Raw genomic sequence first — 24026 nt, 5'->3', positions numbered from 1 at the left:
GAAGAGGAAATTTACCCTTAAGAATGATTTATAATGTATTCATACATAATCGGGGCTTCATATTTTTCAAGTGGTGCAGATACAAACATGTTAAATGATGTCTCTGCCAGTCAGTCCAAACTGAGAGCAGAAACAATCCAAGTTCAGAGGACACAGCATTCTAAATTCACAGATACTGACTTTGAGCATTTTACAGACAAGAGCTATGTCTGGCCCATTGTAGGTACTCAACAAATAATCATTGCATTGACAGTTTACTGCATTTGTCAGGGAATGTAAAGTATTTTTTGGTTAGGTGTCTTTTCTTATTGAGCCTCGTGTGTATTGCTTGTAACAGGTGATAAATGCTAGACACTGCTGGGTCGGTTCTGTGACTTATGTAATTGATTTCTGAAATATATGTACAACGTATGTGAAATTGCAACTGTGTTGAAAAATGACCAAAAAGCAGATCCTATTAGAACTGACTAGAGGCAAAGGCATTTCTGGATCCCTTCATAATTAGTTACCACATAAAACAATACATACATAATCCAGCATGTTTCTGAATCTAGAGCTTGAATTGGCGGCTTGGTTATTTGATTCAGTGTGGTGGTAACACTGAAAATTTTTTTCTTTTCTTTTTTCTTTTTTTTTAAGATTTTATTTATTCATGAGAGACACAGAGGGAAAGGCAGAGACCTAGGCAGAGGGAGAAGCAGGCTCCCTACAGGGAGCCAGATGCGGGACTCATCCTAGGACCCCAGGATCATGCTCTGAGCCAAAGGCAGATGCTCAACCACTGAGCCACCCAGGCGCCCCTGAAAATTTCTTATTACAATAACCTCATGATGGTGTTAGAAGTCCTACCATCAATTCTCCTAAAACAGGAAAAAAAAAATATTCTAAAAATCCCAACGTTTTAAGAATTCAAGAAATTTGCCTATTCCTTTTCAGGAAAAGGCCAAATCAAGAAGTAGGTAAAAAGAAAAAAAGAAAAAAGTCTCTAAGCAGCTTATAAACCTAATGTTACAATGTCCTCACATAAAGGTCATACACTACAGTTTTTCTAAGAGTTCCTCAAAGTACCTATTTATACTCTTGGGACGCAGTTGTGCACAAGCTTCATTATGTGGTTTTCTCGCCTGCAGATTGAAAGCGGTCAATTAAAAGGGTGGGGAGGACCTGAGAACTGTGCTCCCTGACAGCAGTTGAGAAAGCACGAGCTGACAGCCAGGGAAGGGACAGACAAAACTGTAGCAAGCACTGCAGCTTAAAAAAAAAAAAAAAAAAAAAAGCAAAGCTATTCAGTGCTGTGTGGTGCGAGCAAACTGCCCTGCGCACCAACACGAGAATAGAAGACCTACATCTGTCAGTGCAATGAAATGAATATTCATACTGATTGCCAGTTTTCACGCAGCTGGAACGCATACCTGATTTTCCACGTGCACGTCCAAACTATTATTATTCCCCATCTGGAGACTTTTAAGGACTGTTGGTCTCCGCATTGCCATTTGCCTTACAGCCTAAAAGGGTCCCGGTGGGTCACGAAACCCTCGAGCTTCAGCACTGCGCCCACCACCGCTCACCGATTCCATTTACAACCCAGTAGGGTGAACCTCCGTGGGGGCGTTATCCGATCCCCGACGGCAACATTTACTTGCTTCAACCTATTGTTTAAACAGTGGCTTCCTAAAATACCCTGCTCTAAAAATTCCGCGACACAGAGCCGTAAAATGAAACCGTATTAGGACGCTGTGCCCGGTTCCCCTACCAGAGGAGACCGTGTCGTACCGAACCGCGGTGCGGGCGGATTAAATGAGATGATGTGTGTAAAACACTAAGCGCAATGTCCGGGCAGCGGGAAGAGCTCGGTAATGGTCGCTACGATGATTTTAGTCCTGGGAATTTGTGTCGGCCCAAATCCCTCCTTTTGCAGGTGCAAAAATTAAGCCTCCCGCGAACGGGCTTCCTTAGGCTTCTAAGGTTATTGTCTCGGGTAAGCGGCTTAGCCGGCGGTGCTGGCGGCCGGGCAGCGGCAGCGGCAGCGGCAGGGCCGCGGCGGGCTCGGGGCGGACCGCGACGCTGGGACCGCGCGAGTCGGGAGCGCTGGCGCGGGGAGCCGGCGGCGTGCGAGCACACCCGTCGCCGAGGAAGCCATTCGTCCACACAGCCGGGAACTCGAGACCCCAGACCGCGCCGGGGGTCCTCGGGGCCCGCGGCCGGGCAGGTGTCGGACCCCGCTCCGGCCGACTTGGAACAGGGGAGAGCGCCTGACTTCGGGGGCGGGGCGGGGCGGGGCGGAGGGGGGCCGCGGGCCGGCCCAGGCAGGTGGGAGTCGCCGCACCCCCAGCGCCCGCCGCCCAGCGCGCCGCCAGGCACCGGCCCGTCCTCCCGCGGGCAGGGGGGAAGCCGCGGCCCTCGGCGCGCGCCGGACCCCCCGCCCCCGCCCCCGCCCCCGCGCGGCCCGGGGCTCGCCGGCCCCTAAGATGGCGGCCGAGACGCTCGCTCGCACGCCGCCGCCCGCGCTGCTCCGGGCCCGCAGGAGGCGGGAGCCGCGGGCCGGGCGGCGGGCGCAGGCGGGCGCAGGCGGGCGCGGGCGGCTCGGACTCTCCAGGCCGCCGCGGGCCCCACAGCTTCGCAGCGCCCCGAACACGCTGGAAGCCAGGAGGCGGATGCAACTGGGAACACCTCCACCTCCGGCGCCTCAGAAACGAAGGAGGGGAAAAAAAAAAAAAAAAAAAAAAAAAAAAAAAAGCCAGGAAAATGGGGAGAAAAAAAAAAAAAGGCGAGAGAACGGCGGCACATCCGGGACTCTCCACCCGCCCCGCCCCGGAAATGACGTCTCAGGCCGGGAACGGGGGAGGAGACCGCTCTTCAAAGTGGATTCCTTGCCCGCCGCAGCTGGTCTCCCCACAAAGTGTCAGGAATCGCCCTCCACACCCCCCCCTCCCGCGTTCCTCGCTACCCTGTCGCGGCTCTGGGGCTTCTCCGCACAAAGCCGGCTGCTGGGACCGGCGGCCGTCGCCTCGCAGACAGTACCCCTGGCACCCCCGTCCACCCCCGGAGTCCCCCCGCTGCGTCGTCGGCGCGTGCAGTAAGCGTCCCTCCGAGGGGACTGTGGGGCGACTCGGCCCCCGGCCGGCCTGCGCGCAGCTCGCCGGCGTCCTTCCTCGGAACCCCGCCTCGCACTCCCCGGGCCCCCCCTCGGCCCCCCCGGGCCCCCCCTCCGCTGCGCCGGCCGAGGCCCGGGGCTGTCCGTCACGGGGCTGAGCCCGCCCCTTCCGGCGGCTCGCCGGGCCCGCCTCCTCCCCTCTTCCCTCCCCACCCCTCCCCGTGCGAGTGTCTCCCTCTCCCTCTCGCTCCCTCTCTCTCTCCCTCTCTCTCTCTCTTTTGTGAGTTATAGCAACCGTTGCCTTGTGAATCAAGCGCCATAGTCACCGTAGTCCTGGCGACTGTTACCCATCAACAACAACTACTCCTCTCCTCCTCCTCCTCCTCTTCCTCCTCCTCCTCCCCACCACCACCATCTCCATCACCCACCAACAACACCACAATAATCCACAGCCAAGGTGAATATTCTTCGGTCTCTACCTGTGTGTGGGAGCGTGTGGCGGCGTGTGGACGCGTGTGTCCGTGCGTGTGTGTGTGTGTGTGTGTGTCCGTGTGCGCGAGCCGAGCGTGGCTGTGCGGGGGTCTCACTCCTGACACCGGGGGCCGCCGCCGCCGCCGCCGCCGCCGCCGCCGCCGCCGCCGCCGCCGCCGCCGAGGGGCTCGGAGCTCGGAGCTCGGAGCTCGGAGCTCGGAGCCCGGCGTGTTTACAATGGACCGAGCGCGCCGCGGCGGGCTCGGGGGTGTGGGCGCCGCGCCGCCCCGGCGGCCCTGGGCGGCCGCCGCGCTTCAGGGATGGAGCGGGAGCGCCGGGGGCTGCGAGCCGAGCGGGAGAGGGAGCCACGCGTCCCCGCCGCCGATGGGGGAGCTCTCCCCTAGGTCTGCCTCCGAGGAGGAGGGTCAGGTGAAGCGGCCAGCCTGGCTTTCTTTCTTCCTTTTAATTTCCTTCTTTTCCGAAGCTGCTGGTTTCCTGCTTCTCCCCAAACCGAAATAGCAGCGGGTGTCGGGGGCGGCCGGGGGGAAGGGGGGGCGGCGCAGGGGGGGGCCCAAGAGGTGGTGGTGTTTTGTTGTTGTTGTTGTTGTTGTTGTTCACTTGTGGGGCCTTGTGAGGGGTTTTGTTATTTTTATCCTCGTACAACGGTGAACTTTTTTTCCCCCACCGCCTATTTTCTTCCTTGTTGCCCCTCTTTGCCTGGTGCTCAAAGGGGCTCCCCTGCTTTTTGGCCATCATCAGCTGCACGGTTTCTGGTTTTTTTTTTTTTTTTCTTTTAAAACTGTGTTTTCTTTGTGCTGCAAACAGTCTTAATATCCATTCAGCACTCTTCCCTCCTCGTACCCCCCCTCCTCTCCCCCCCCCCCCCTTGCACACACACTGAAACCAGGGGCCTCTGCGCTGGGCTCTTTGCTGCACTGGGAAAGAGATTTTTTTTTTTTTTTTTTTAAACAAGTCTCTCTTCTGTCTTTCTCTCTTTTTTGGTGTGTGTGTGTGTGTGTGTGTGTGTGCGCGCGGCGCGTGTGTGCTTGTGATTTAAACCAGATGCAGGGCATCTGTGATACTTGGGTTAGTAGTTATTGACAGTGCTTTATCTTTCATGTGCAGATGGGAGGGGTAGTAGTGAGGTTCCATTTCACTTTGATGAACCTCCTTCCCCACCGTGGAGTGTTAACAATTTTCATTGTGGTTAGGAGACTCTGTGTGTGAGAAAACAGGGAAAGGACCTAAGGAAGCTTTGTGAGAACTCAGTGTACAATGTTATTTTGTGACAGTTGTAGGACTTTAAAGAGTTTTTTTTTTTTTTCCTTTCCCTCCTCCTCCTTCTTCTTCATCTTCTCTGTTCCTTTTCCTTTGAGAGTTGAAATTGAAGTCAAGTTGTTCATAAAGAATGTATGAAGCTTCTCAACTTGAAACGTGTGTATATTTCACTTTCTTTGTGGTTGTTAAGATCCAGGCATGTGTGTACTTAACATATTCTTTTTTGTTTACTTTCGAGTTTTCTTTGGACAGTCACTTAAACCTGCTGACGAGAGAGAACTTTTTTTTTTTTCTCCTTTCAAGTCTGTCTTTTAAAAATCTATTTTTCTCTCTAGATTTGAATACTTATCAGTCCTCAAGTAGTAGGGCTCTTGGCTAGAGGTAACCCAATTTTACAGATCCTGTAAATTTGTTCATTTTTCAGCCTAACGTTTAATTAGTAGATTATTGGTAAAGAGTTTGATAATGAATGTGTGCTAAAACAGATATAATGTGCTATTATGTTTGCACATATTGAAGTTTCCAATTTGGAATTTTAAAATACGTATTTAAACAGTCTTCTTTCTCACAGCAAACACGTATTGATTTACCTAACAGAGCAGCCTGCGAATAATGTGACAGTATTAATTATTCTTGAGATTGTCAGTGAGCAGGCTGGGTAATTGTAACGCTATTAAAGCTAATATTTTGTAAAATAAGAGTTGGGGTTTTCAAAAAACTTTTCCTCTTTTGATTCATTTCCTTGTGATTGCTGTTTTAATTGGGGGTGGAAGAAATCTTTCTCAGACCACTCAGATTTCTTTATATTTATTTCCCAACCTGGGTTCCATGCAAATCCCTAATACTAACTTGTATTTCTTTTTCTTTTTTTTTTTTTTTGTTCAGATGAGTGTCAAATGCCTGAACACTTTTGGATGGTGAAGCTCCTGGGTCCTATAAACTCTCTCTGAAGTTAATAGGAGTTTTACTGTCTTAAGACAGTTTCAGACCTTATGCCACTTTCATAATAGGTTTTCAGCTGAGTAGATTATATGCTATAATGTTATGGATTAATATTTTTATTTGCAGTGTCCAAGAACTTTTTTGTGGCATTTTACTTGTTACAGTTATCTCAAGTTTTCTGTAGTTTAGAATTTTCATTCACAAGTTGGTTTGAGAGGAGAACTTAAATTGAATTCTATTACCCATTTTTAAAAGCACAGAGGTGATATGAAAGTTGCCATTAGAAATGCTTTGGGCTCAAATATGTCAGCATTACTTATATGAATTGAGTAAATAATCACCAGAAATACTAACATAATGATGAGTTTTAAAATTTAACACGGGGTTGAATACTTAGTTAGCATTTAGTTTCTTCATCCTGTCATCTTTTTCCTAGGAAAGACTATATTATGTATTGGCATTCACCTACGTTCTCAGCTTTTAGACTAATTAAAATCTGTGAAAGTGACCATGCTTTAAAATGAAGAGTATTAAGTAGGAGTTACTTATAATTTGTTTTGAATAGCTAAATATCTGTGATTCATTGTATGTCATAATGCCTCTCTCAGTCTTTTGAGATTGTTTTGCCTGTGAATTTCATTAAATGGCGTAGGCATATTTATGTAGTACATTTACATGCATAATATAGTAAACTAAAATGCATTCCTAAAGTGCATTTTTCTACAATGTTTTCGTTATATGTGGTAGTTATGCCTAATTTAAAAAATAACATTATTTCTCTAGTATTCAGATAATCTTGTACTCAGGTACTCAAAAGGTTTATAGAGTATAAATTTAACGTGTTTTAACCATAAACAAATATTTTGTATCTTAAACAAATTCAATGTGGTAAATGTTTTACCAGTTAAAAAAATGAATGAATCAGTAGTCAAGATAGATTCAGTGTATTATGTAAATGATGTTACTTATTGGTAACATTGTTTATTCTTGAGAAAGCTGATGTTGTGAGTGCTTTTTTCTAAACTTCTGACTGTGGAGTATGCTTTTGCTGTTCAAATTTTAAGATGTAAAAGAGTGTGTGTGTGTGTGTGTGTATGTGTGTGTGTGCCTTAAAAGGGTGAATGTAGCATCATGTGTATGAGAAGAGTTAAAAAAAAAAAAAATCTTTCCTGAACAGGCTAATGGGAATGTTACTTTGTTCTTGTTATGTATAGTGAGATTGTGTTACAAGAAATGAGAATACAAAAGTAAGCTTTTAAAATTGTGAAGAGTCTTCAAGGAAGTAAACCTTTAAATGAAAAAGAGTCTACTAGTGGTTTGTGTGTTTGCTTTTATGCTGAGCATTAGACAAAAATGCTCTGCAGCCAATTACTTAAAAAAACCAACTTAGTTTCCCTGATGGAATCATTTGTTGTTAACTGTTCGGTATAGATTCCCAGTGGCCATGGACAAACAAGATTTTAAATTCCTCTCTGTTCACAGGTGCATAGTGTTCCTCTATTTTGGAAATCCAAGATTAAGTGGATTTGACTAAATCTAGCTTGTTAGGGGACAGATGGCTGCTTTAAACAGGTGTCACTTTCATTTCTAGCGCATTGTGTTGGGACTTCCAGTGGTTCACAAAAGGGCTGTCTGAAGCAGGTGGCATCCTTTGCTTTTGTCCTTAGTAAAATATACTTTTGGAGTTAATTATTTTCCTAGGAAGTTCTTTTTTTTTTTTTAAAGTAGAAGTTTGAACTATTCAAATTAAGATTCATAATTTAATTAACATGACTTATTTCTGGTTATCACTCTGTTTTCAAGCTGTAAAAGTTGCAAATCCTTTCACAAAACACTTACAAAGTCTTAAAAGTAGTGGTAAATTCCCTTTGATCCAGAAAAAGTACTTAGGAGCACTTTATACAATCAATCAAAATGATTTGAAGCAAAAAGCCAAGGAATATTTAAATAAAGTGAAATTTGGTTAACATAACAACTTAACCTTTTAAAGAATTTTTTGACAGCATTATTTTAATTTGAATGATAAGTGTTAGAAACCAGTATTGTTTTTGTTTGTTCATCATTTTAAATATTTTCAAACTGAAACATTTTCCTAACCTACTTCGATCGTTACTATAACATTTCTAGTGGTCTTTTTAAATGAAAATTGTTTTTAAGCATTGATGTTTAAAAATACGTATTGGAGTGAATAAAGGAGTGTCAACCTATTGATTTCTAAGGTTCATTTTTACTTTGATTCTATCCTTTTTTTGTGGGAATTTTATACATCTTATAACAGATGCACCAGAGGGTGCTGTGCTGTTTGCAACATGAGATTATCATCACTGAAAATGTGAACTGATTAGAACTTTTATTTAAAGAAAAAAATTTAATTATATATGCATTCAAGCGTATAATAGCCTTATTTCTATTGAGTCTAAATTTAATATGCTGTCTTAATTGGCAGTTTTGTACCAAAGCCTTTCTCTGTCCTTGTATAATATATATTAGCACAACATAAAATAATATCAAGATTGATATCTTTGGCATGGTTTGGATCTCAGCGTTAGTCCTTTAGATATATACGTTGATCATCTTTCTATGTAGGTATGTCAATCTCTGCCTCCAAAATTTAGGTTAACCTGAGAATCATGCTATTTTGGCAGTACTCTGTACTGGCTCTGTACTCTATAAATTGGGTATTGTTGGCACATATTGATATATTGCATGTTCTTAAAATATTTTTATATGGCATAATATGCTTTTATAGTATGATTTTTAGAAACTACCTCAAAAATATAAGTGGCAATAATGGTTGCCAGGCTAATTAAATCAACAACAATAATAATAGTTAAAAATTATCTGGAGAATTCAGTCCCCACTTGATGCTGCTGGAGTAGTCTTATTTGAATATTTAATTTGGCTCTATTATCTGAAAAGTTTTAGATTCTTTGCCTTACTCTGTGCCATAGACCTTAAACTAGAAGTGTTGGTTACTGTTTTCTGTATCTGAATATTTGTTTAGTGTGATTTTTTTTTTTTTTTTTGGGCAACTATTGAATCCAATCTCTTGGGCTCTTTTTGCATCTTACCTTTTTTAGCATTTTATACTCTAAAAGACAAATACTGAACCAGCAGTAGTCATTGTCTTTCTCAAGTAAGTTTAGGAAGATATATAAGTTTTTTCTCCAGATAACAGATTTATGGATTGATTTATCTATACTGTTATCCCACATTAAACTACGGTCAGCAAAATGTGAAATTTTTTAAAGTACCTTTATAAGACATGTGTTGGAATGTCACAGGATTAGAGACATCATAGAGAATAACTTTTTAAACCCTAGTTTTGTTAAAATTGGCTAGGCATTTTTCTTTTACATTGTAGTCTTAGAGTTTACTGGTTAGTTTCTGCCAGTAAGATTTTTAAAGTGTGTTTTATGAGATTGTTTCAGAAGTTTCATAGTTCGTTTTTTTTAAGACTTTATTTATTTAATCATGAGAGACACAGAGAGAGACAGAGACATAGGCAGAGGGAGAAGCAGGCTCCCCATGGGGAGCCTGGTGTGGGACTCCATCCCAGGACTCTGGGATCACACCCTGAGCCAAAAGGCAGATGCTCAACCACTGAGCTACCCAGGTGCCCCCTGAAATTTTATATTTTATATCAAGGTACAGGATGTACTTAATGAAAACAAATCAGTTAAAAATTCAAATCTATAGAGAGTACCAAATAGGTACATGTTTTGTTCTTTAAATGGAGTGATGGGATAAGGATAAGTGTATTGGTTAAGAACACCGGCTTTAGGGTAGATTTCAGATGATCTTTTTAGCTGAGGGACCTTGTATAAGTTATTGAACCCAGTTTTCTCATCTGAAAAGTAGGATCCATTGTTGCCTGCCTTACAGGGTTTTGGAAGATTGATGATAATTCATGTAATGTGCTTTGCTCAGTATTTGGTACAGAATATATGCTCAATGCATATGTTGATTCTTACTATAAGGGAATACTTTTCAAATCTTTTTGCCATCTAAGAGTTCTTTTAACATGTTCCTGATCATCTCAGCGGGCCCTAAGTTTTCAAAGATTTTCTACACTCAGTAAATAACTATTCTCTCCTCTCCCACCTTTAAAAATAAATCAAAGACAGGAAGCTGCCAACCACAGGTTTGGATTACTATTTGATAACCTGTCTTGTTATTATACTGAATTAGTAGCATATTAGCTCAAAGCTTTTTTAGTTTTACTCTGCTGCCTTGTTATAATGGCATCCTCTTACTGCATTTGGACAAATCTCCCAGTCCAGGGATCTCAGACTGAGAGCTAATAATGCAACATTTCATAAACTCTTACAATTCCCATTGTCCATTTTGTTGTCCAATTTATATTTTCCTTTTTACATTGGTTATACATGAATTCATTTGAAAACATTTTGTGCCCTTTTTATAGACTTATAAGGTTATATAAAATGTAGTCATTAATATATAATGACAATAAATAGCTGTATAAAGATGAGTTCATCGAGGAATTATTCTGCAATTTTATAACATACTGCTTGGAATTGTTATCTTACTAAGGGTAGAAAAATGTGTGAAGTCACCACTTATATACCTGTAGCAATAAGTAATTTTGGAATAATTTGCCAACCCCAGTCTTGAGGTATAAAGTAATCTTAGAATGTTGTGCAGTAAAATGTAATGTGAAATTATAGAGGAAAAATGTCATCTTTAGTGCTCTTTCTTTGGCTCTCAACGATGTTTAAAGAAACAGTTGGCTGCTCTGCTGTCTCTAATGTTGCTATCTAGTAATTTGCTATATATCTTTTTTCCTAAGCATTTTGACTGAGACTGATTCCCCCCCCCCCCCCCCCCCCCCCATTTTAGAGTTATTTAGATAGTCCTGATCTTTCTCAAACTGGAGATGTGATTTATACATCCCGGTGGAAAGCTGACTCAATCCTGCGTGTCATCTTGTTTTGCTGAAGCATTTGTGTAATGCACAAGTTTTCTGCTTGCCTTCCTCATCTTACCTGTCCTCCTCCCTCCTCCTGCTAAGTAATTATATTACTCCTTTTACATTGGTTTTATAGACAATTAGCCCCAATATATGAAGCAGGCAGACTCTCAGCTCAGCCATCTCCTCTGTTGCTTTTTTTCCAGTGATGTTCACACACGTTTTAAGAGGAACTTTAGGGTAAAAGCCAGGGAACGTGACTTAGATGGCAAGGTTATGCCGTCATTATTTTCTTACAGGTTCTATATGTATGCCCTCCTGAACAAATACATATCCTTGTTCCACTAATGATGTAACCTGAGCATGATTTTGCTTCGGGAGGCTCCCATCCTTGTTCTGGCTATGCACTTGGGCTCTGGCTAAGTGCTTTAGTTTAAATCTCTAGTCTAACCCCAAAATATTATGTTTGCACATCACATATGTTTGCCCATTGCTGACTCTTAATCCCTAGATACTCCTTTCTCACTACTTTTGTTAGAAGCTGTAATACCCAGTCAGTACTGCTTGCCTTTGCTTTGCCCAGTCAGGACTACCAGAGGTTCTTGATCCTTCCTATTGAGGCAGAAATGGGGAAGGGCTAGTAGGCGCTGAGCCCAGGAAAAGAGTGAGGTGGCTAGCCTGAAAATGAAAGTGCATCAGCTGGCAAGAGGAGACAGATGCGGGGAGAAATAATGTGGACGGAGAGAGGGAGATGACCCTGAGAAACAAAGGGTGTTCAAAAGTGCTGGCCAAAGGTCGGGACAGAGGTGAGAACATGGGTCTGTTCTGGGACTTGTAGTACCAGTAACTCTAAAACCTGAGTCTGCTTGTTTCAGCCCTCCAGATCTCAGTTTCTCCATTTGTGAAATGAAACAGGGCTATGTGATCTCTCAAGCCCTCTGATCACTAATAGTGGAGGATTCCATGGCAGGATTGGCCCTGGGAAAAGGGAGACATGATGGTAACAGGGAGCCAGGAATTGGTGTTTCCTTGACCAATGGACCCAGAGGCTGGTATTTTGCTTGCCTCTTCTTTCTTCTGCTAAGAACAACAGAGAAGGAAAACCCAGAGCCTGGGTCTTGTGTAATGGCCATACCTCCTGCGCAGTGTCAGAAGGTTCCACCATTTCAGTGTCCCCCCCCCCCCCCCAGGGAGCTGTGGCCAAGTGCCCTGGTTTGCTCACCCACATAGGAATGAGCTGAGTCTCACAGCTTGAGCTCCTGCCGAGCCAGCTCCTCTATGTCTGTGTGCCAGACAAGTGTCTGACAGTTGGGGCTCCTGCCTGTTGCTCACCATTGAGATATTTAAAATGGGACATAATTTTCCAACTCTGTAGATAGGCATTTTGATGGAGGGAGAGAGAGGGAGGGAGGAGAGGATAGTGTGAGCTCTCTCATCAGAAGCCATAATAAAATTCAGGTTTCGGTTTATCTCATTTTTCAGCATTTCTCCCCCAGTTATTATAGCCTTGACTTTTTCTTCTCTTCATGCTATTCAGCTGCTTTTGAAAAGAACTAAAGTCCTGTCAAGGAGTCTGGGCAAGTGCCTTTGGATTACTTTGGGGCCCTGCTCTGGGAAGCATTCCCCTCATCTGTGCTCGTATTCTTTTCTATTTTTCCATTGGTGATACTTACTACACTACCCCCCCCCCCCCCCGAATATTGTTTATACTTCAGTAAGCATTCTTTTTATTCAGGTTTGGTGGCAGAAAAAATAATTGTGTCTTTTGATCAAGTATGCCCTTTCACAAAATTTTACCTTAATGTCAATGTGGCAGCTAGGCCTGAAGGTTTAAGAGCATTGCAGACTGCAGAAGGAAGCATGTTTTGCATTAGTTCAAGTTAAGTCGTGAGTTCTGCTGTATCTCACCTCTTTTACCAATTTCATAAGTGTATGAAAGATTAATAGATTGTAATTATTGTTGCTCTTAAAACTATTTTGAACAGTTTTTTATTGATTTGTATATACATATTCAAGTGTCCGAGCCATGTCCAGATTCCAACTCTTGATAGCATTTTACAGTTTCAAATGTAATCGCTATCATTCTTAAATGGTATCTGGCCACCTTTAGTCTCAGTCGACAGTTTATTTTAATAATGCAAAACCATTTTAGAAAGTTGTTGCTTGTCGCTTGTGTCTTCCTTCCATGCTTTAGTTGTGGGGCGGTGGGTGAGGGAGATTACTGGAGAGAGGCAGGAAGAAGAGATACATGTAGAAATCATCCTGCCCTCTTTGTTAAATAGCAGTGCGTTGCATACTTACACAGTTGTTTTTCCTGGACTGTGAAGTTTTGGTGGGAGTGGGGTTTGAGGTGGAAACTGGGGACATGGGCAGGGGGAGACAAGTGTCTCAGGTCATCCAGTGTTTCTTCCAATTTTCTTTGCTTTCCAGCTGTTGTGTTATACAGACTACATATACTTTTGTGAGGACAAGGTCTTATTCCTTTATATTTTTCAGTGATCCTTTTTCTTCTTAAAGACTGCCTCTATGTGTATATGTCTGTCCCTGAGTACATCAGTGAGTGTGCAATAATGTCCTTCTAAGGAGCCTGTGTTGTGATTTGGTCATGTATATATATATAAATTTTTTTTTTTTTTTTAGAAAGGTAGAAATAAAAGAAAGGGGTATTGAGAAAGTCTAGTTTGTGTGCCAAATAATGGAAATGACATCTCAGTTCCACCTCTCTATATTTTGCTTTGGTAGATTGTTTTGTGAATGTATTTTTTGCAGTAGAATCTAGGTTGTTTTGTGAATGTATTTTTTGCAGTAGAATCTAGGTTTTTCTTCCCCCTCCTCCTGTGTAGGCTGACATTTTAAAGAACCAAAGAGTATAATCCGTCACATCAGGCTTTTTTGTTGATTGGCACCTGATTATGTCTGATGACAGTCTTGGAGATGAGTTTTAATGAAGTGTCAGTGTAAAGGTCATTAATGGAAAACACATGACAAGATACTATACTAGAGGTCTTAGAATCACCTTTACCATCTTAAATGTACGGTATGTGTTTCGATGTGCCATAATGAAACCCAACAGGAAAAACTAATACACAGACACCAGATAAAGTTAGATTCTTTGCTTTATAACAACCTCATATTGCATGTTCTAAAGGACACTTTAAAACATTTTGTTTAAAAAGTCATTTTGTATTTTTAGAGTGTACCTCTATTAAGAAAAACAGGATTTAGCTTATGTATTGTGTTTTCTGTATGTTTGTGTGTGTAGATCTTGACAAAGTCATTTTAATGTGTTTTGCTTGGTGTCTTAGATTTCTGTCAGTACGACTTTTGCTCACTAGTTTTTGCATTGTACCTATGTTGTAACAGTATTAGGAACTACTATTGCTGTTTTCTTGAGGCAAAGAAAATCGAGGGAGCTGTTCGACTTCAGTTCTTTGAATGACCTTTGGTTTGGGGAACAAGTTTTAATAGTGCTTCACACTTCACGATGATTTTGAGAGGCTACTTTTAGTTAACAAAGGTCATAAATGCCGAAGTTGAATTAATTATAGTTAAAGACAAAAATTGTAATTCATTCCAATTATAGTACATTAAGATATTATGCTGCTGGATCAACATTTGATCTGTTCCTTTATTTTTAGGAGTCTGCCGAGTTTTGAAATTTAAAACCTTTTAAATAATGTTGAATGAGTAGAGCTCTATAATAGATGTGGATTTATATTTCAGCAAAGGTTTGAGAGCCATATGGCTTGGAAGTGAGGTGGGATTTTGTTTCTGAAATTGGAAGGTGATGCATTTTAATATTTTGATTGGGTTAGACTTGCTCGAGCATTTATTAATGATAGAAATGCAAACGACCGTGGACTGGAGATGTAGATCAGGGTATTGGTGAGAGGAGGTCATTGTAGCGACCCTGAAACTTCACTCACCTCCAGTCCTGTTGCCCTTGATAAACTTTGAAATAAAAGGTTCTTTCTTCAATAATATAAGTTTCTTATTCTGTTGTGTTTTTGCTAATTTTCTTTGCCGTCTGGAAGTTCCCAATCCCACAGCACAGTCTTGTGTGATTCATTATATGTGGGCTTTGGAAGTTTACCTTTTTGGTAAGGGTAAAGTTTCCAGTTTACCTTTTTGGTTTACAAACTTTAGAAAGAATGCCAAGAGATGACACCTCATGCCCAGAACAACACCTTGATCTGAAGGAATGGGGTAAGAATGTGGGTAAATTGAGGCAGGATCATATAACTGGAAAACGTGAGAGCATGAACCATGATTAGTGCCATATGGAGAAAGAGGGGTCATTTTAGGGACTGTGTAAGAAACCCAGTTTGCCAATTTCCGCATATCAAGTATTATTACCATTACTCCTATTCATGCTACTTCTAGTATTTGATTCAAAAGCGTGCTAGCAGAGGCCTCAGGTAATTGGGTATATTTGTCTGTAAGCTTGTATTTCTATGTTGTTCCCCGTTAGCTTTATTTTTGGATGAGGAATTAAAGGATGTATATCAATTTGTATTTAGTGCCAGTACTATTTTGATTAATTTAGGAATCCTGAAGACTCAGAGTTCCATTGGGTCTTGGGAGTATTTTGAAAGAAAAGAGAGAAATATGGTATTAGACCAAAATTACATATTCTCAGCCATGTGAACATATTTCTTAAGGTTTCAAGTTGTAGAGGGCTACAACAGTGACAGAGATGGTATTTGGGAATCAAAGCAGACAAAAAGAGGAGAAAGATATTGAAAATGAAGTTAGAGGAAATTAGTGGAGAATTTTATTTTATTTTATTTTATTTATTTATTTTTTAAAGATTTTATTTATTTATTCATGATAGTCACACAGAGAGAGAGAGAGGCAGAGACACAGGCAGAGGGAGAAGCAGGCTCCATGCACCGGGAGCCCGACGTGGGATTCGATCCCGGGTTTCCAGGATTGCGCCCCAGGCCAAAGGCAGGCGCCAAACCGCTGCGCCACCCAGGGATCCCTAGTGGAGAATTTTAAATTAGACATAAAAATAAAGTGGATAAATCAAAGTTTGGTTGGTGAGATAATTTGTTGGATGAACGGTCATTGTTTTTGCCTGATTGTGATTTTGACTGATAGAAGATGCTTGTATTTTGTTGAAAATATAATGCTTTGTTGAAAATATTTATAGTAAGGCTGTGGAGCTTTGACTATTATTGCTTGAGGTTTAATTTTTACTTAATGTTGTATATAGAAAATCATAATGTTGCATCGGAGTTTCCTTGTAGTTAATTTTATTACTACAAAGTAATAATAGTATATGAAATATATAAAATTAATATATTCAATAGGGCTTTCATTGGCTTATCTGGTATCTTAAGCAGTTTATACTTGGGAAGCCAATTTATAATGGAAAACTGTATACCATAAATGTATGTATTCTTAAAACTTCCTTATTTTGGAATTTTTAAAACTTACATTGAAGTGGAGAGAACAGTATAATGAACCCCCATGTACCCAACACACGTATTTAACAATTATTACCTTCTATTGTTCTTACAGCCTTATAATTTGAAACTTTGTTGAAATAAGCTTGATCCTTCCTTATTCTGTGTTTCTCTGAAAAAATTTAAACTTAAAGACTCAATGTCGACTTGAAACAATGCTTACAAAAAAAAAAAAACAACGCTTACATTCTGTTTAAGACAGAATCATTGAGAGTGATTGATCTTCATCAACCCTCATGTCGTTTCTTCTCAGCATAACATTTCTAAATCAGGAAGTTTGTTCTCAGGTATTTGTCAAGTGTTTTGCTTAATAATTCCAGGCTCTGCTACTTGAAATCTGACCTATCATAAAAGGGAGTAAGCACAAGGCCAGCAGCGCATGTTTGCTGGACATAGGAAGACAGCTGTGTGAGATACACCTCTCAGAGGTGAAATGGTGTTAATCTTCTGTACATCATCCTTGTACCTGTGTGTAGGTAGATTTGGATGAACTGTTAGAGCCATTTTGTAAGTCGATCAAGGAAAAGAACCAACTCCTAAGATTTTCCCTTCAAAGTTAGCTGCTCAGTTATGGGACGTATGGAATATAAAGGAAGAGACATCCAGTGGTGAGAGCTAATATACTGATAACTTAGGCCACCAGTGAAAGCAGTTTATTTTTTTTATTTTTACTTTTTAACAAATTAATTTTTTATTGGTGTTCAATTTACCAACATACAGAATAACACCCAGTGCTCATCCTGTCAAGTGTCCCCCTCAGTGCACGTCACCCATTCACCCCCACCCCCCGCCCTCCTTCCCTTCCACCACCCCTAGTTCATTTCCCAGAGTTAAGAGTCTTTATGTTCTGTCTCCCTTTCTGATATTTCCCACACATTTCTTCTCCCTTCCCTTATATTCCCTTTCACTATTATTTATATTCCCCAAATGAATGAGAACATACACTGTTTGTCCTTCTTCGATTGACTTACTTCACTCAGCATAATACCCTCCAGTTCCATCCATGTTGAAGCAAATGGTGGGTATTTGTCATTTCTAATGGCTGAGTAATATTCCATTGTATACATAAACCACATCTTCTTTATCCATTCATCTTTCGATGGACACCGAGGCTCCGTGAAAGCAGTTTAATGTCTTCTGATTCACTACCTCAGGGGATGAGGAAGGTTCTTTAATTTTTTTATTTAACTGAAGTCAGGTATGAAAGAAGCTTATTTTTGAATTCTAGAGTCTATAGCAAAAAAAAAAAAAAAAGAAATCCATTATTCATGTTGGAAATTATTCTGTAATGAGCAGACTAATATGTATAACAAACAATGATTAATGGCATTTTAATAAACAACACAAAATGTAGACCTAAATCTCTTTATTTGAAAGCTGATGTTTTCTCGTTTAAATTTAATTAAATGAATAAGGCATGAAGAAGTAAATTCATTACATTAAATAAGGCAGTTTTTTTGGTTATATAACTTTAATTGCTAAACTTCTCTCTGATCCAGAAGGTTCCATAGAGGGGAAACTGGGTGGCTCAGTCAGTTAAGCATGCAACTCTTGATTTCGGGTCAGGTCATGGTGTCAGGGTCCTGAGATCCAGCCCTGAGGTTGGGCTCTGCTCTGGGAGTGGAGCCTGCTTAAGATTCTCTTTCCCTCTTCTCTCTCTTAAGAAAAAAAGTTTCCATAGTAATGTAAATAATTTAATAAACTATATTGACAGGCTTTTAAAATATTACCATACTACAAGTGATTACTAGCCAGACAGAATGGTAAAGTGATACAAAATGACCAAAGTGATGCACTAATTTAATGATTCTTTTTTTTTTTTAAATGATTCTTATCCCATACCTAAACTACCATTTCTTTTCTCAAAGGGGTATAGTTCATTTTTTCTGCCATTAAGAAATATCTACGTTATAGATTCTAATAGCATCTAAATTATTAGATTCTCATATATTTAAGCTTTCCAAAAGTAGATAGGAGATGTGACGTATGTAAGAGAATGCCGGTACAAAGCTTCATCAGCCAGTGTTTGAACAATACATGAATGTAACCCTGCAAAACAAATGATGGAATTAATTTCATTCATGCTTACACAGAAGATTTTATTAAGAATTTAATGCAGCATCAGTGTAAACATTTGTTATAACGTTTTCTGTGCTTTTAAAATCAGTATAATTTTATTTGGCTTTTTATTATTTTACATTCAATACAGCGTCAGTAAAAGCACTGGCAATTTTATTCTAGTCTTTAAAAGTTTTAAAAAAAATTTGACTACTCCATTAATGTCATGTGACGTAAACTTAAAAACAAGCCATTTCCAATGTGAAAAATGTAATGTTGGTCCACTTCCTCTATATTGGAGTAACTCCCCAATAGCAGATAACTTAATATTCTAATTTGAAAAAATACCGTGTACAGAGAAGCTTTATCCAGGAATTGTTATTTCAGAACCTGACCCCCTTTACAGAGCAGCTAAGCTTTTGGGTCTGGAGCCAGAACCTCAGAGGCCCTATGATAAATGTCTTCCTCCCCCAGGGGCTCGACTTCAGCCTCTCCCTGCTTCTACTTAACAGTTCTACGGCCTTTTTCCTCTGCTGCTTTACTATGTCAGGCTCTGCACAGCTGACCAAAGGGGGCATCCTGGGTGCTAGAGTAGAGATTAAAGAGGTGAAAAAGTCTGTCACTGGAGTTACACATGCTTCCAAATGGCACAAATATGTGGGATTCCAGTAGACATAATTAGGATATTTTATTTTAGAATCAGAATTTTTAAGTTGGAACAGATTTTGGAGGTTATGTAGGCCAATCCTCCCCATCCCCCTCATGCTTATTATTATCTTTTTTTTTTTTTTTTTTTTTTTTAGAAAAAGCAAATTAAAGTTTTATAGTTCTGTAAGGTTTGAATAAATATCTTAATTTTTTATTGTTTCCAACTGACAGTTTTGGCATACAGATCATTCTTTAATTGCTTTTAGAATGATAGAGAAATCAAATTCTAAAATATTTTTCCAAGTGTTAAATAGGCAGTATATTAAGGGAAGATACTATATTTGCTGGATTTTCAGAAACAGAATGTTATGTTTTTATCCCCATCTTTTGGATTTCTCCTGACAGGGTATTAGTGATGTTATATCTGTAATCAATGTATTCGTGTAAATAATTCTGACAAGGGGCATGTGCCTCTTAACTTTTTTTGATGAGGGTAGGGGTGGTGCTAATCATTCTAAAGATCATTGTAAAAATCCGGTGAGTTATTACTTTTTGAAGCTGGAACACTTGTTTCTGTAGGTCACTCATACAGAACAAAAGTAAAATGCTGGCAGCTGATGTAGATGGTACAAGCTGAGACTTGCCCGGCTAGGGTTTAAAGGTGTTGCAGTAAGAGAACCAACAGTGAGAATGTGAAGGGACTGCCCTTTATCCCATAGCAACCAGAAGCGGTACCAGCAGTCATGCTATTGTGTGATTTATTTCCTTAATCTGAATTTTTGGAAGGATATGTTGTTTACTGCTTACTAGTAGGAGACTGGAAGGAATAAGTAATTAACCAGAATTTGTCTTATTTTAATGTGCGTGTGAGATGTAAGTAAATCTGTGAGGTCACACTTGAACTTAGTTTTGGTATCCTATTTTGTAATAAAGATGCACAGTCTGAGCACTAACCCTGTTGATTGTTTGAAATCATCTAAGAGAGACCAAGAAAATGGCAAATAACTGAACTTTCTAGCAGTAACGTGATGCTCTTACCAGCCTCATTTGTGGTACCAAACCTGAAAGGATACATTCATATCAAACAGCAGTAAGTTTCCTATAGGGGAAAACCATTTGTCATTTGCTCTTAACAAGGTAAGTCCCCATGGACGAACCTTTCTTGTAAAACTGTTCCCTTTGGATTTATGTTCACCTTCAATAAAAAGGAGATATGATAAACAAAGGTATGATGAAATATTAGTTAGCTCTTACATTTTTGCTTAGAAGTTCCTCATTCTTAGTCTTTATAATTTTTTTTTAATTTAATGCTCTGGTTTTATCTGAATTGAGAGACTCAGAATATAATACAATGCATTAAATTGAATGTGCTGTTAGGTGAAGAAAAGGTCTTTTTGGGGGTGGGGTGGGAAGGTTAGTGGAGATCTAAATAATTTACTTGTGGAGTTAACTGTATTCCTGATCTGCGCACGTACCTACTGGCTGGAAGGAAAAATACAAATATTAAGATGAAATTAAAGTGTAATTCAAATGAAAAGAGAGTGGTAGATTCTTGAAAATCTTAAACTGAGATTTGAGTATAGAGATTCAGTTACTGTTGCACCTAAATACTAGGTTGCTTTATTTGTTGGATATAGAGAGGAAGAATCTAAAACATAGAATATATTCTTAATATTTTATGAATTTATCTGGATAAAATTTTACTGAAAGTGTTTCTAAACATGGATTAATGGAATCCTCTAAAAAGAAAGTACTTAGGATGTTTTCCAGTAGCCCCGAGTTTTATGTTTCTTCAGATCAGTATCTTTTAGGATTCCTCGTTGCCTACTCTGCAGCATTGTTTAAGAAATTATTCATGGAGTGCCATAAACCTACGATAGTGCTGTAGGAAGCTTACTGCCTGGTGTACATTTTCAGACTTACACTCACCACTCTGCTCTTCAGCTTCTCTTTTCTGGCCCAGTCTGGCATATGGTGTTACGTAATTGGCTAAGAACATGAACTTCAGAATGAACAGTCCTGGGTTTGAATTTCAGCTCTGCTACTGATCAGTAGTTTAACCTTAGGCAGATTACTTAAAATCTGTGAAAGAGGGCTAATAAAATTTATCTTAAAAGATTGTTGTAAAGATTACATCAGAGGACATAGGCAGGCAGTGCTGTGTGTGACACGTCAGTGCTCAGTAAATGGCGGATGCTGTTACTCCCCTAGGGTCATTTCTCTGTAATTTATTTCTTGTCCCTTACTCTGTTTAGAATATGCTTCCCACCCTAGGTGAATTCATCTTTCCCACATTAGAGTGGTTCCTAACTTGATGAGTTCCCTTTTTTTTTTTTTTTTTAATTTCACGTCTAACGATGTCTCACCCTGCTGCTGTTTGGGAATTGTGATTTAGGTTTTTGTTAATATTTATCTTTCCAAATTGTTGGGAAGCTTCCTGAAGGCAGAAGACTACATGGTAGTTTCTTTAATTCAGCAGAAAACCCAGTGTCCTTTTCCTTTTTTTTTTTTTTTTTTTAATTTTTTATTTATTTATGATAGTCACAGAGAGAGAGAGAGGCAGAGACACAGGCAGAGGGAGAAGCAGGCTCCATGCACCGGAAGCCCGATGTGGGATTCGATCCGGGGTCTCCAGGATCGCGCCCTGGGCCAAAGGCAGGCGCCAAACCGCTGCGCCACCCAGGGATCCCCCAGTGTCCTTTTCCTAGTAGAAGTCATCAGTGAGTAATACTAAGCCTCAGATTATCTTCATTTCTAATCATATTATAGAAAACAGAGTTAACCATTTACTGATTTTGTCTAGCCCTGATTTTATAATGACCAGAGCAATGCATTTTTTTAAAAATTCCAAATGGATTTTAGTTTCTGTTTTTTAGAAATGGATTTAATGGCATAAATTCATGAATTTTGGATATTTCTTCAAACACAGCATCATTGTGTAGTAACTTTTGGCTAACCTTAAGGCTCTTTTTCTCTTACCTTTCCAAATGACATTTTGTTAATTAACTCTGTAAATATATATGAATTTCATATTTGTATGAGTGTGTATATATGAGTGTGCCTGGGATCTCTTTAGTGTCTGATAAAACTAATTTCTTAGTTTAGGAAGTTGGTGAGTAATGTGTAGGATCCAGTACCTTCTTCCCTTTTTCTGGTTGTGGCAGGGTATGGGAATTCCTAGTGCTGCTTATTATGGGAGAAACATGGTGGAGGGCATTATGAGCACTTTACTTTTTGGGGGGCTACTTTGAATACCCCAAATCTCTTGAGTTTCACCATTTGCTACCTAACTTCACTGTTCTGTTTTGATGTCAAAAGTGCATAATCGGGAGTGGAGTTCCAAGCTCACCCCAAGGCAGCTGGTGGTATCAGAATGGAATTATTCCAATAGTGAGATCTGTGGTTGTGTTTGTGATACTCCACTAAGGGTTGCACTATTAAAAGGTCAGGTTATGGGATCCCTGGGTGATTTAGCGCCTGCCTTTGGCCCAGGGCATGGTCCTGGAGTCCCAGGATTGAGTCCCACATTGGGCTGCCTGCATGGAGCCTGCTTCTACCTCTGCCTGTGTCTCTGCCTCTCTCTCTGTGTCTCTCATGAATAAATAAATAAAATCTTAAAAAAAAAAAAGGCCAGGTTATTTGCTTTAATGTCTAATACAGACTCTTTCCCCTGGAAAATCTTTGTTTTTAAATATAAACTGTCATTTACAAATCTGTTTAGTTCTCTTTTTAATTTGTGTATTTCACTTGATAAGTTTGGAGAATTCACTGCCAGTTGTGAAGTCATCTCACCCTCTCCAGACTCAAGGGGTTCCCTTCAATTGCTAGAACCAGTTTGGGTGTACAAGCTCCTTTTCACTTTATGTTTTTGTTCATTTATTTATTGGGCAAATATTGGCACATACAGTATAGGCCAAGCAGTGAACTGCTGTGGAGGATACAGCAGTAAACAAAACTGATCAGCTCTCTGCCCTTGAGGGGCTTGCATTCACATAGTGGGATGAGGGAGAGGGAACATAAATGAGTATCATACTAGATGGTTGTAAATGCTCTGGAGAAAAAGAAAGAAAAGAAGGGGGGATGTTAGGGTAGGCGATGAGGGAGTTGCAATTTTAAATAGGAAGCTTGGGGAGACCTTACAGAGAACAAAATCTGACAGAAATAGATTTTGTGTATTTCTTCAAATAGAGCTTTATACGTTTATAATATTGATGCCTTCATTGATGCTTGCTTTCCTTTTGTAGCAAAGAGTCCTAATTGCTTATATCTGTACTTGTGTAGGATTTTCTGCTTCTCTTTTTGCCTTTTATCATTTTTATATATATTTCCTAGAATACATATACTTTTCATTGCATTCTTTTGAGATATATTGACTAAAACTGGTTTTCTAGAAGGAAACAAGCAGATTAAGAGATTTTCAAAAACTACATTTAGTTTGGTTTAGTGTTTTTCTTGAGAGGGGATGGATTTGACCTGCTTCCAAGTTAGTCTCTCTCTCTCTCTCTTTTTTTTTTTTTTTTTAAAGATTTTGTTTATTTATTCATGAGAGACAGGGAGAAGGAGGCAGAGGAAGAGGCAGGCTCCCTGCGGGGCTCTATCCCAGGACCCTGGGATCATGACCTGAGCCAAAGGCAGATGCTCAACCCACTGAGCGACCCAGGTGTCCCTAGAGTCTTCTGAGACACCTGTAAGTATCACCTAAATATGTCCTAAAGAATCGGGAAGAATTGATATGTGAACCATTAAAAGTAAAAATTACAATTAATAGGCAAATAGAAATTAGAATTATCTAGGTGGCTGGTGTTGCTTTTACCCTCAGTTTGCCTGTGTGGCTAATTTAAACTGGAGAAAGAATCTGCATATGAAGGTTTCTGTCAACAGATGCTCGACAGTGTCTCTGAAGATGTGAAACTAGCATGTCACTGTTTGTACGGCAAAGCTATCTATCATTATCTAGTCATCTTTAATCATGGATTTATGAATTGAATTTATTTGTAAAATTCCTTATATGCAAAAAGACATAAATGAGAGGTTATTTAGATAAATAAAAGTTACTAATGGAAGCAAGTTGTCTAGAATTCTGTTATTTTGACAAATAGATTGTCATGCTGATATTTTTAGAATGAGATTTTTC

The 24026-nt window shown here is 40.1% G+C and overlaps 2 protein-coding genes across 9 annotated transcripts in view; one reads left to right on the top strand and one right to left on the bottom strand.

Annotated features, from left to right (window-relative positions):
- LOC121478421 (serine/arginine repetitive matrix protein 1-like) overlaps nt 1-4318 on the bottom strand; it is a 31287-nt gene extending 26969 nt beyond the window's left edge. The window contains exons 1-2 of the mRNA XM_041733506.1: nt 4077-4318; nt 3574-3971 (exon numbers count right to left, since the gene is read on the bottom strand). Of these exons, the coding sequence (XP_041589440.1) occupies nt 3574-3971; nt 4077-4318 (640 nt within the window). The remainder of the gene's footprint in view (nt 1-3573; nt 3972-4076) is intronic.
- Nucleotides 1-24026, top strand: part of RFX3 (regulatory factor X3) — a 435833-nt gene that overhangs the window by 144755 nt on the left and 267052 nt on the right. For 2 of the 8 annotated variants that reach the window (XM_041737041.1, XM_041737049.1), the window contains exon 1: nt 10730-11521. The exons of 2 other annotated variants lie outside the window; for them this stretch is intronic. In XM_041737041.1, coding sequence (XP_041592975.1) covers nt 11467-11521 — 55 coding nt within the window. In that variant the 5' untranslated portion in view covers nt 10730-11466. Of the gene's footprint in view, nt 1-2742; nt 3552-3890; nt 3995-10728; nt 11522-24026 lie in introns of those variants that run through there. 4 more of the 8 variants (XM_041737008.1, XM_041737017.1, XM_041737058.1 and 1 more) reach the window with 4 other exon arrangements.

The sequence above is a fragment of the Vulpes lagopus genome, chromosome 2, assembly GCF_018345385.1.
Source record: "Vulpes lagopus strain Blue_001 chromosome 2, ASM1834538v1, whole genome shotgun sequence".
In the NCBI taxonomy this organism is placed as follows: domain Eukaryota; kingdom Metazoa; phylum Chordata; class Mammalia; order Carnivora; family Canidae; genus Vulpes; species Vulpes lagopus.
Note: the sequence above shows the minus strand (reverse complement) of the source record. Positions and strands in the feature narration are given on the sequence as shown.